This window comes from Lepeophtheirus salmonis, chromosome 1 (genome assembly GCF_016086655.4).
Source record: "Lepeophtheirus salmonis chromosome 1, UVic_Lsal_1.4, whole genome shotgun sequence".
NCBI lineage: Eukaryota > Metazoa > Arthropoda > Copepoda > Siphonostomatoida > Caligidae > Lepeophtheirus > Lepeophtheirus salmonis.
Genome location: NC_052131.2, coordinates 21,700,562 through 21,714,657, shown reverse-complemented (window position 1 = coordinate 21,714,657; position 14,096 = coordinate 21,700,562). Strand labels below are relative to the sequence as shown.

The 14,096-nt window shown below is 32.8% G+C and overlaps 2 protein-coding genes across 3 annotated transcripts in view; one reads left to right on the top strand and one right to left on the bottom strand.

Moving 5' to 3' along the window:
• Cen (cerebellar degeneration-related protein 2-like) overlaps positions 1-14,096 on the bottom strand; it is a 174,338-nt gene that overhangs the window by 61,977 nt on the left and 98,265 nt on the right. The gene's annotated exons all lie outside the window — the stretch shown is intronic.
• Prosalpha5 (proteasome alpha5 subunit) lies at positions 3,771-7,023 on the top strand. The gene has a single exon (XM_071889105.1). The coding sequence runs from the start codon at positions 5,711-5,713 to the stop codon at positions 6,437-6,439; it is 729 nt and encodes a 242-aa protein (XP_071745206.1). The 5' UTR covers positions 3,771-5,710; the 3' UTR covers positions 6,440-7,023.

Below are 14,096 nucleotides of genomic sequence, written 5' to 3'. Positions count from 1 at the left end.
TTGGGGGGGGAAGGAGGCATCTATAATTTTCCCTGAATATTTTGGGATATGATGTTTTTTGGTAAAGATTTTTTCTTGATAACCTCACAGAGTCCTAGACAATGCACAGAGGGGCACCCATTGTGAATCACTTCTATAAAAAAATTAAAATCAATTTCCTTCTAATCCACCCCTCCAGAGAGGGAGAGCGAATGAATTTAAGTCTATTAACAATTCTATCCTCCTACAGAGAGACATCCGAGACATCCAAATTCATACTTCAGACATAAAAGGCAGCAAAAACAGCTTATTGCATTCCTTAATTAGTATATTTATTGGTTAAATGATATTCCTAATGAGTATATTGTATAATATCTACTAATACGTAGAGAGAGGAGAGGGATTGTTGCACACTCATGATCATAAAGTATATGACCTAAACACATAAAGGCAAAGGAATGTAATAGCGTAGGCGAATACAAATGCATTGGATTTATTTATGGATGTTGTATAAATAGATAACCATGAAATATGCAATAATGAAATCTATCAAATAGGAATTCAAGTCCTATTCAAGCACAGCTGGGGACTTTTACAAAGATTGTACTTAAAGTGCGACTTCAGACTCGAAATTAAACAAATCGGGCTTGAGACTCATAAATAGTGTTGTGCCAGTCCTTATTTATTCGGTCCAGTTCAGTCCTTGGAATGTTTCCTAAAAGTATCGATAGTTTATTCACCCAAATAAGATATGTATATGGCACATATATAACTTATGCTATTTTAAAACACGATAATTAAAACAAGAAAAAAGACGCTGAATGACTGATTTTAGACTCTTTCAGGACCGATAAGTGGAACTGAACCATGGAAAAGTATAGATTACTTGAGAGCCGATACACTTATGCTCATATATTTGTTGAAAATCAAGAAAGACAATTTTTTAATGATAAATACTTCGATAAGACCCAACACTATCTCCAGTCGATAACAATTTCGTCAAATAAAACTTTGTCGCTCTATATATTCTCTATAGACTGAACTAGATGGGACCGGATCGGAATGGACCGCAGTCTAAATAAGCACCGACACAACACTACTCATAAATAGGCCTTTGTTTCCCAATTCTAATTAGCACAATTTATCTTTTAATAACATTGTAATTACACTTATTTGGTTCATCCGTTAACTTTTTTTTCAACGAAATGTTTGAACGGCGGCCGTTTCTTCGCTTCTTCTCATTGTTTTCCAAAGACATCTATTACTGCTGGACCAAATATAAAACCAAGGGGCAAAACAATGATCATATGATTTTTTTTTTTGCACAAATTTAGTTGTCTACAAGAATACTTTTGTATCCCTGGGGTTACTGAAGGTTTTAATTGATTAATTTATATATAACTAAATTTGTTCTACGAATTGACAAAATAAATTCTGCGCAAAAAATGGTGTATCAGCTGTGGTACCTTAAAATGGACATCTCGCGAGCAAAAAATATCCATTTTTGCCCAAATTTAGTTGGCTACAAAAAAGTATATTGGTCGTCATTTCGCCAGTTGGTCCTGGGGTTAAAGAAGCCAATGAAAAACAATAAAAAATGAGTAAAGAAATAAATGGCACTCATTTTTTGCTCAATATCTAAGTTGCTACTCCATCAATAAAAAGCTGGGAATTTTGTAGTAAATAAAAAAAAGTTGACTCATGCTCTCTAATAAGTACACATACGTATCCTCATCAAAAATAAATAAATAGGAAGCAATTGAGGCAGGAAAACATCTGTTCCGACTATCCTAAGTAACACTATCAAAATGTAATATAAAAACAAACGATAGGGGATTAAAAAAAAATGGATCAATTATAAGCAAAAAGGCTATAAATTTGAGTAAAAAACTCATCATTTGAATACCTCCTATATGATGATCACTATCAACACCATTGGATCAAGCCTCAGTTGCTCAGAATATAACTATGATATATTCTCTTAACACGGACAATTTTATTATTGAAAGTGGCACTTTCTACTGCCCCCCCCCCCTTCTACACTTTTGAACACGTATATATATTTTGTGTACAAGTTGCGATTTTGTTCAAGTTACAACTAGAAAATGAGATGAATATTATAAATGAAGGATTTATGTACAGTACTTGAACCATGCAATCATTGAATATTTCAAGGATAGCCTATATATATTAATGATATAATTTTTTACTATTTTATTACAAATGATTAAATATAGGTAAGTGTTATTTAGCACATTATAAAGTTCAAATACCTAGGATTATATTACTTATAAATACATAATAACCATGTTATTTTAATTTATTAAAATAAAATGATAACATCAATTTTGAAATTAAATTAGGCATTTGAAAACGAAGAAATTTCAACTTGTACATAACGTATATAAACGTTCTGTTGTTCATGGGCTAGCCTATAAATTTGATACGCCTCTGGGTATGTTGTGATCAATTACATGGAAACTTTCCATTTGAAAGTAATCAATGTACACAGTATTTGCACAACCAAAATCAAACCCATAATTTGTAATTTAGATTTAGGATGAGACCATCCAATTTTGACTACCGGCTATTTGGTAATTTTTTGTTCAGACATGTTAAAAATAGGCTAAATCTAGCCAAACATAATCTAAACTGGCAACGCTGTTTTTAAGATATGCTATATGTACATAAACATGATTAATGAATCACATAGATATAGATAAATATATCTATAATATAAATGGAATACTAATATCTTTATCAATCAAAGTTACCCTAGGTAGTTTAGTTCAAACAAATCTATTTATCACCCTTCTTACTTTGTCAAATATGTACATTGTACATAGCCTTAGATTGCATAGAATCAGTTCGTTTTATATGTATACAAATTCATGTTTTTTTTTTAAATCAAGTGATCTACAAAAGTATAACATGCTTCAAACGTTCGATAATTATCTTTTGAAAAAATGATTTTGTTATTTAAAAAAAAAAAAAAATGCTGACAAGTCTATTAAACTATTGACTTGGGACGGCCTAATGACGTAAATATGAGATTAGAGTATGCATATTATATTCTAGTTATTTGCTTCTTCTACATATCTAATGAACTTTATTTTAGATTAAATAATTAATAATATGAATTTAATTATAGAAAAACAATTAATATTTCGACTAAAGAGATATTTGATTAATTTTGCTCGCAAATGTGTATTTCTAATTTCCTCAAATACAGTATCAGTATATCTTAAAATCATTATAAATAAATATATGTAGATACTTCCAAAAATATCCAAGAGTGTTTTGCAACACTTCAAATAATCATATACGATGATGATTTTTCTAAGTAGTAATTACTTGATCTCAGTATGATTACTTAGTTATACATACACCATGAAGGGATATTATGATACGATCACACAGTGTAAGTGTTATCATTTTGAAATAAATATCAAAATTCCAAATATCATTTTTGAAAGTTACTTCACATTTTTCTCACCTTATTCAGCAAAATGGAGTTAGATATATGGTAATACATCAATATCCTTTGTGCTGCAATACAGAAAAATGTGGATGGATATACTTTATTGGTTAGCCTTTGACTAATGTAAATTCCTACAAAGGATAAATCCATATCCGCTATACTTTCTTTTTCCATCTCGAAATTGGAGACTGCATATTATACAAAAAGTCGAAATTCAAGTATCTTAACCTTTTAATAATAAGAAATTAACGCAACGAGAAGAATAAATTGGTGTAAGAAAAGAGGGATATCGACTTTTTGAGATATTGGGACAATTAGCACTATGGAGGATCATGAAAATAGACGGAAAGTATCATTATGTGGAAGAGGTTGTGAGTTTGTCTCTTATGTATTATTCAGGAAGGAGCTCGGAGTCGATCCATGGACTGAGGGATGAGGCCGGAGGAGATCACATATACAAGCTATCGTATTTTGATCCCTCCCCCACCCCTCACGAATTATCCATACAAGATAAACACACAGTCTTCTCCAGTTATTCCCTTATTATTAAAAGGCTGCTATAATTGAATTTCAACTTTCTGCTTTTGCAGTCTCCGATTCTGAGATATGATGAGAAAGTATAATGTACGGGCTAATTTATATAGAGTACCCACATAATTTTACCCAAACTACTTACTCTTGAAAACCTCTGTATTCAAGTCCTACCTTAAGAAATTTCCATTTAAATAAGGCAAAAAAGGGAAATCAATTAAATGTACATATGTTGGAACATCTTTTCATCCAATTCAATAATTAAAAACATGATTGTTCAATCAAAGCAAGGGCTAGTGAATGAATTAGAAACATTAATAAATTTCGTTAAAACCCACACTACTCAAAGTAAAGTATTCTCACGTTTTTAATCAAATATAAAATTAATATCTAAAGGTTGTTCTACATCTTGGAAAACACCATACATAATATTATAAGCGGAGGGGATGAATATAATATAATGTAGAATATATATAAGAAAAGTATTTTAATTTTATAGCTGTTTACATGGAAATTAAACTATGAAGGAAAAGAACAGACAAAAAAAACAAAACTAATTTATAATGAGATTAAGCAGGGTTTATAATACCTAAAGGAAATTGATTAATTTCAACTCCCACTTAGCATAAAGGAAGTAGATTAACCTCATTCATTAAGTAATTTATAAATACAGGAAAATATACAATTATAGTTCACTTTGAATTTCAGGAACGCCTCATCATTACACTTCATAATCGGCATGTTTACATTTATGTAAAACATTGAATCTACATTGAATTGACACTTCAATCAACTTTTTATCTAATATGAATTGATATAAACATATGCCACTCATTGACAAAATTATATAGGAATAAAATAATATGTAATAGTACTCAAGCGCTCAAAACCTACGATTTCTGTAACGTTTATTTATAAGTAAATAAATAAACCTTTAAAAGCGCTTCTAAAATATAAATTGAAGCTTTGAAAATGAATTATTTCAATTTTAATTTCATATTTAACAAAAAAAGGGGGATATGTATGCGGGGAATGTACTTGCAACAAATAACTTAATCATCCTTGAATAGGAGGCTCCATTTCAAAAATTATGATAGTATGACAAAATGTACTTTATTATTATGCAATGCAAAAATTATAGACTATATATAAAATGTTCCTGCATCAAGAAATAAATTATTTAGAGCATTTTCACTGACATCATAAATTGCAACATCACTGAGTGAAACACAATTTTGGGGGATCAATGTTGATGATATTTTTACTAGATAAAATGGACATATTTCCATTAAATCTTGATAAAACCTTATCAAATGACTTTATTAAAAAAAAACAAAAAACTTGCATTGAATACTATTTGATATCAATGATAAACAGTGATATTTGAATCAAAGTAGTATGTACTGAAAATCTCCACAATATGGGTAGATTTGTAGAATTATTATTTGTTTGGATCGATAAGGGCTTTATGAAAATGCTAAGATAAAAAAATATCGGAACATAATGACTTAACATAACCTCTGCTAATTAGTTTGGTTTGAAAATGAGACACATCCCTTGCATGTGTATGAAGATTCAACAGCTGAAGGCAGGAGAGTGTTGAGGAGATGTCGCCACCTCCGTTTAGCAAATCATCATAAGAATCAACGCAACCTACTGTCTCCACTTCTAATTTTCAAGTGCCGCATAGGAAAGATCTATCTTTTGATTATCTCCAGCATGTTTCTAACTCGTTCCGACTACGATCGATCCGTCAACACCTTTTCTCCTGAGGGTCGACTCTTCCAGGTGGAATATGCGATCGAAGCCATCAAATTAGGATCCACAGCCATTGGGATTCAGACAAAGGATGGTATCGTTCTGGCGGTGGAGAAGCGCATCACTTCCTCCCTCATGGAGCCCTCCACCATTGAGAAGATCGTGCAGATCGACAAGCACCTTGCCTGTGCCTTCAGTGGCCTCATTCCGGACTCGAAAATGTTGATTGACAAGGCACGAGTAGAATGTCAAAACCATTGGTTCAACTACTCTGAGAAAATGAGGATCGAGAGTGTAGCACAAGCCGTCTCGAATCTGGCCATCCAATTCGGAGATTCAGAGGTCAAGGGAGCAGCTCTTTCTCGTCCCTTTGGCGTGGCTCTTCTCCTTGCGGGCATGGACGAAAGAGGACCGCAACTCTATCACATGGATCCATCCGGAACATACATCAGATTCGATGCCAAAGCCATCGGATCTGGCTCTGAAGGAGCTCAACAATCCCTTCAAGAGAAGTACCACTCCAGTATGTCCATGGATGAAGCCATCAAAGAGTCTATGACTATCCTCAAGCAAGTCATGGAAGAAAAACTCAGTGAATCCAATGTGGAAGTGGCGACTGTTACTAAAGAGGATGGATATCAAATCCTTAAGGGAAAATCCCTCGAAACCATCATTAGCCAGCTCGCTTAATACTACTATTTATTGTATACCTTTTTTTTATTATATAAAACACGAATAAAAATGATAACATCAATTACTCAATAAACAATCCCATTTATTTATCCCTACTGCTTGGAATCTGAGGGAAACCCCCTGAACAACAATCTATATACTACATTTTTTTATTACAGTTGACTTTATTATAAAATGTGGCCCATCATTGTCAATTTGGCAAGGACGTACGCACCGGCCGTGGTTCTTCCATTTGCAGTTGTCATTGGATTTATTGGATACAATGTAGAAGGCATGCTCACAGATCGACAAACTCCATCCAGGGAAACAGCAATTGAGAGAAGGGAAAGGAGAAAAGAACTGGAAGGTGATAATGAAAAATTCGAAATACCTACAACGATCTTTGAAAAAAATGTATCGCCAAGTTTGCTCCCGAAAAAATGATCGCCATTCTATTAGTACAACTCCTCCATTAGTCTTTATTGAGAGATTGAACACAAATGTCCTCGTTTTTAATCTCATTTTAGTGTTCAACTATTTTTTTTAGTTCAGATTTATTGTATTTCTACGAGTATGATTAATAAAACATTGTTCAAAGTGTGCTTTGGTTTTGAAATATTTTATGTATGGATGTAGAACGAACTCCAAATTCGAAAACTTTTATATATATAGAAGTTATCCGCGTATTCAATGTGTATTCTTCACGATGTATAAAAGAAACTGTGTACTACTTTTAAAATAACCAAAAATACATTATACCCTATTAAGATATTGATAATCAATGCAGTTCCTTAGTGATCTAAATTAAATATGAAACCCAGTACTTCAACTCAACTTATCATTTAACAGTAAAATATGGATTATGTTATTGTGACTGATAGTATAGGGTTACTTTTAATGGTATAACCAATATCATACCTTGCAAGATTTGTAAATAATTAAGTCAAGAGGATCACAAGTTTTAACTAATGCAATTAGTTTTTAAAATCATCGTTGTGCTCCTGATATTGCTCTTTTTGTTTTCTTTAATACATCCACAGTACAAAATCAATGTAAAATGTGAAGATAATAATTAATAAATGTTGATGGGGAAACAAAGCAAGTGTGTCTCTAGCCATTATCTTTCCAGATTAAAAAATTACCTACGTTATATACACAATATTCAAAAAATATTTTTCTCAAGACTACTACTTACAACTGCCGATATTTGAAATGAAAAAAATAATTCGTTCTGAGATCAATATTTTTTTTTTATTACAGCAGGACGCTTTTCTCATATTTTGGTTCAACAATCAAGACTATCTGTTTCTGTCCGCTACTTGGCTTATAAGTATGAAATCGCATGAATCTATCAGTATATAAAGCGTTTTCACTCTTGAAGTTAGGACATTTTGGTGCCTAAACAACCCAGTTCTGTAACAATATTTTTACACTAATATTAAGAAAATAGCCTATCATATTTTATTCCTCTATTGCCTAGTTTTATTATATATTTGACCCTAAAATGTATTAAAAAGATGTTATTACATGATTATAAAATCTTATTTCCATATGTAGATGAAAATTAACTATTACTATTCGATATTTTTTCTAACTATTCTACTTTTCTCGTTCATAATGGATGAATTTGTTTTTGTTTTTTTACAAATTTAGCCATGTTTAAGGTTTTTTTAGTGGTTTAGTTAGAAGTTAGTAATCTTTTAAAAAATATATATAGTAGATAATTCCTAGTTAATTTGATTAATTTTTTGCTACGATCTTGATCTGAGGAGTCCATAATTTATAGAGAAGAACATAAAAAGTTAAGAAACAATGACATTACTTTTCTTTGACGTTTTTCTTTGCGCAAGGTATAAGTTTAGAAAATTATTTTAGTTTATAAAACTAAAATATTAAATAAATAGCCGTTTCTCATAATTATTATATATTAAAAGAATGCGTTCCTGTATATATGTAAACTAAAATTTTCAATGTGAGATAAATATATATTTTATACAACTTGCTATATCGTTTAATATCCTTTTATGATTTCAAATTCCAATTAATGGTATAATATTTTAAATTCGTTTTTAATGTCATTTCAAGAATTTACAACCCATTGATGATATAGCATAGTTGTAATGCCTGTACATTTGATCAAATAAATAATTTAAAAAAACTAAAGGAAAATGTTCAAGATTAAAATAAGTAGATGATGTATTTCTTTTGGTTAAACGTTGATTATGAAGAATCTTCCTCCTGAGCCGGCTTAGGAGGAGGGCATTGTAAACTATTATACGATTCTCACGTCATAAATGATTTAGGATATCTATAAAAAACCGATTGTTTATTTAGGTCCTGCATATTGTAAAACCAGCAATGATTATCAAAAACTGAACTACTTATTGACCTCCATCACAATAATTAAATTGATTTTTGTGCCCGAGTAAAACATTTTATTTATTTTAGTGTTCCCTGACTAAAGTAAGATAGCTTGTTTGTAATCCAAGTCATCATATGCAATAATTTGAATTGAAAATGGGCACTTCAAATTTATAACACTCGCAATCCGAGAAATTAAATGGTATTAAAGTATTAGCTGTCCCTCATCATTCAATGAATCCTGGAGATTTGCAACGTTGCTTGTTGATTTTGACTCTATAAGCCATAAATTTATTGTAAACCAATTACACAAGGCTGGTTAACCTCGAAATTACATTTCAAAGTGGCAACAATTCTGTTCTCAATACTCGATCTGCCTGGCAATAAGGAAAAAATTAAAAATAGATAGAGGATTACCCACTATCACCTTCATTGTTGATTATATACAATAACCTGCTATATGAAAAAGTGATATCTAACCTACTAATCCGATGTCTTAAAATAGGAAGGAAGTCATTGAGGATAATGCTATTAGCTAACGACGTCTGAGTATTTATTGCTGGTTCACGGGACGAAGTAAAATCAGCTTCACGAGAACTAGAAAGGCTCTTAGTCCAACTCCGAATGGAATCTGGATTAAAGGTCAACTTATCAAAGACACAAGTACTTACATTTATGGAAAATGAACTTATTGAGGAGTTTCCTTCGTATTCATACGTTGACTCTACATCGCTGTTGGGTATCATAGTTTCCCACCATAGTGAGAAAGAAGCATTACAAGAAAACGGGAATAAAGTGATAAGGATAATTACCAAAGCAGTCGGAGGGGTTAGATCCATTTAGGATAAACAAACTTAATAAAATATACAAATGAAACCAAAAAATTCTACCAAAAATGGTGCATCTTTTGCGATATTCCCCTTTCAAAGAAAGAATTTGCAATATAATCACGGCAAAGAGAAAGAGCAGTTTCTATGGGAAGGACGAAGGAAGTATATTTCGGAATCGAGATTGATTGTTTCAACCTTAAAGTGGGGCTTAGAACTTGTCGATCTGGGTTTTTTTTTTTTTGGAGAACCTTGAACATTAACTGGCTCAAAAGACTTTGTACAAGTAAAGCTTTTTGGGAGATATTATAAGAACAAAGAAACGAGAGGAAGTACTTTCAAGGAAAACATATTTAAAGAGCATTTAGATCTTCTTCAGGTGACGAACAAGCTTAGATGGTACGGGAAAATAATGTCTCAAGGGTAGTCAAAAACCTTTGTACAAGTTAGCAAGATCCTAGGGCAAGAAGAACCCCCTGAACTATAACCCAAGACTGGATACAAGGAATGAATACTATCCACTCCTCAATATTACTACCGCTGGAGAACTCTGGCTTTGGAATGAAAGAGGAGTTGGCCTTCCAAACTTTATAACTTACTAGAGGACTACTTCACTTGTCCTCAAGTACAAAGGAACTATGCGTTTTGGGCCACCAACTCCTTTTTTCATAGCTCTGGAGACAATAAGAAATAAAAGAATAAGAACAGAACTACTAGGTAGGGGGGAAGCCTCAGCAGAAAAGCTGGTAACCAAATGGTTGGACAGACTAGGTATCCCGAGGGTTGACTTCGATACAAAAATACTATTTAAAAATGCTTCAAAGCAAAAATGGCTCTGCTAAAGAATCGCTACCCCATCAATTTATACGAATAAGTCGAATAACGAGGATGAGAGTATGAACTACAGATTTTTTAGCGAGAAAATAGAAACGTCAGCACATATTTTATAAGAGTATAATAGGGTGAATCCTTTGGTAAGGATGTGCCAAGTAAAATTAAAAGAAAAACTATAAATCTAGACGTCAGAATCTTATTGGTTAGTGGCCACCGATCCGAATCTTCACAGGGCTTTTAAGGTAGAGCCATCATCAGTAAAGGTCTATATCCAAGGAGGGTACTCCAAATTCTAAGAGGGGTAAAGTCGTGACTAGGATTGTTTTTTTTTTTTGTTTTTTTCGGATGGACTAGCTGGAGGTGTATTTCATTCTTTAGTCACTTTTTTTACGAAAGCCCAAAATTGAGTTTTATTTTATAGAAGACAAGAATTTTTCCAATCCCCAATTCTACTCTGAGTCCAATAAAAGCTTGCAATTATAACTCCACAACAAATCCTCAGGGGTACTCTCCGTCTTTTATGAGCACAAAAATATGTTCAATCCTCAGAAATTAAATAATAATAACAACAGTTTAGGCAAGGAAAATACACTCCTCAGTTTACCAACTCCAAAAATACTACCGATTAGTATTATTGCATATAATTAGCCTTGAAAATTGGTTGCATTTATTGGCTCGCCATTTTTTTTTTTTTTTTTTTTTTTTTGGAGTTGGCAAACTGAATAGTAAATAGGAATAACTATTGTCTATTTAATTGTTTATTTCCTCTTCCTCCCTCATTACAGCTGCTCACAGCTAATCTAATAAAACGTCATAATAGCTAAGCTGCGCTCCTTCAAAACATTCCTCAAATTATTAGGGTTATCATATTGATTTTCGGTTTCTTTGTTTTTAACATGCCAAAAAAATTCCTGATTAGCATCAATGGTTATACGCGTGGACTGAGGATCGACATAGGAGTAATTCCTGCCTTTGTACTTGCTAGATATGGAATGGGATGTGTGTTGATTTCCTTCCTCTCATAGCTGCTCGTAGTTAATCCAAGAAACGTCATGACAGCTAAGTTGTTCTATTTCAAAACATTATTTAAACTGTCAGGATAACCACGTTAATTTATATGTTTCTTTAAAAAAAATAGCATACCAGCTGGTCTTATTTTCTACATCTCTCTTTATACAGTCATTTGTACATTCCCTTCTTTTTGAAGGAAAGATAGGGTAGTACATAATGAATAATTATATAGACTTTAAATCCTTTTATATACCCTTCAAAATCGGCAGAGATGAAGAAAAATCCTTCATTCCCTCCATGAACAAAGGATCTACCTATAATATATAATCATAGATAACAGTTACAAATATTTCAACTTTAATAATGTAGGGGAAGAAAATGAATGACTTGATTGATGAGAAACTTCTTTTCGAGGGCATTGCTGCTGCTTTTAAAGATTTATAAGCATACAACATATATGTACATCAGAAGTATTTGAATTGTATTAACAAAAAAAAAAAAAAATGGAGAAGAAATATCCTTTCATCAAATATTTAGTACGTTATTTTGAAAGCATTAACGAAGAGTTGATTGAAGGATATATAAAAATTTATATTTTGTAGGTAGGTACACGAGTAGTACTGACTCGGGTATTGGGGCCTTACCTCGCTAACACACAAATATACAGTATATTATGTTGTGAGCTGTTCATGTTTCTAATTATTTACGCCCGCGTTCTGAATGTTGATTGATTGAATTATAATTAGCCCTTTTTAAGCTGTGAACGATTCCCAAGAAATATAATCTATACTAATAAAGCAAAGTTTGTCTCCCTGTATGAAAAACAGACACAGGGTGCACGGTATATGGTGCTTTCTGATGTATATCATATAAATATTTTGATCAAATAAATAACAATGCATGCGTTTTGCATATAGCATCAAACGTGTATACAGAGTGCACCTTTGCGGGTGGAGAGAAAGTAAGAAAAACTTCTAAATATAAAGTTTTGAATAGGTGTTGCTGATTAAATCTTTAAGTTCCGATTATTTTTCAATAGTTTAGATTCTAAGACTTCGATTGGTGTATATGTTGTCCTCAAAAATTCTGTATATGTCTCGATGGGGACAAGAAGAGCCATCATAGGCAATTAGAATTGCGCCAGGGGACCACCTCGGACAATCATGAAGGCCTTACATGTTATCAAGGCTATCAGGTCATAAATCGTAAGGACAAACCTCAGAGTGGAAGACCCACCAAAGTGAAGCCTGAAGACATCATGGAGGCCTTTAAGGTCAATCCAACGATGAAAATGTCAGAGTACACCAAGAAGAAGAAGGCACATCGGTCTACTGGGGGAAAGACCATCCGAAAGGCTGGAAGAAGGTCGCTTAGAAAAATTGAGAGGCCACTCCTGTCCCAACGTCAAAAACAACTCCGTCTTCCGCGATCTCAACAACTCTTGAATAATCTGAAGCACAACCAGGTAATTCTTTTCCCTGATTAAAATATCTTTACTGTTGACCCTGTCTACAATAAGCAAAATGCTCGGGTGGTATGCTTCGGCAAGACTGACAACAGCATCAGGAAAGTCAACAAGACCAAAAATCCGGGCTCTGTGATGATGTTGGGGGCTATGGAACAACTGGAGAATAAAAGCTAAAAATTTCTATGTACAGCATCATCCTGACCAATTATGTGTATTTTAATGACTAATTAGATAGAGGTCACCATACTTTTTCTACACCCACTATATAGTGAACTCTGATGTAAATCATATACATATTTTTGATTTAAGAAATAACAATGTAGTCGTATTAATGAAATATTATAGGCATTTGTATGTAGCATCGAATATGCCGCACTGTTTCTGTTTGTCTTGATATTACTCTCTTATTCATGTTATCATTTATATGCATTTTTTCCTGTATTTTGTTGTCAGTAGTCGATGTTTCTATTTCTTTACTCCTAATCAATGTTCTGAGCATTGGTGGATTGAATAAGAATTCGCTCCTTTTAAGCTGGGAATTGTATCCAACAATGATTAGTACAATAATTCCGTAGTTAGGAAGAATTGGCCCTTTTGCACCGGTTTCTTTTGGATGGAAAATTTGTGGGATATAATAAAGGTAATGACAGTGTTGACCTACATTTTTATGCTTCCTTTTTTGGTGGAGGTAATAAATTAGATCATTTAGTTTTGCCATGATGCTAATATTTTATGTACCGATTCCGATAATAAAATTGTCGTTCAGATCAATTGGTTTGGTTTTACAGGGGCATCCGCAGGTACTTTTTTTTTTTTTTGTTCGAGGTGCTGTGAAATGAAAGAGCTGCCTTATAAATTGAATGACTTTTAAAAAGAAACACTTGGTTGGAGGGTAAGGGGTTAGTATCAAATCAGTCCCTATTTAGGACTGCAGTGCAGTGGAGTATCATTTGTCGGTGTCCTTCAAGAAGGTACAATTAATCCCTTTTGACGTCATCGAGGTTTTTTTTTCTCAAATGTCTTAGGTAAACATAGCGTTTTGCTTAATAAACCATCAACATATTTAGGAAAAGTTTAAAGGTCAGACAGTTAAGGCAGGTACAAAGAACCGATCCTAAGACTGGACTAGACCAAATTATTATGAACCGACATAACACTAAAGAAGAGCTTGGCG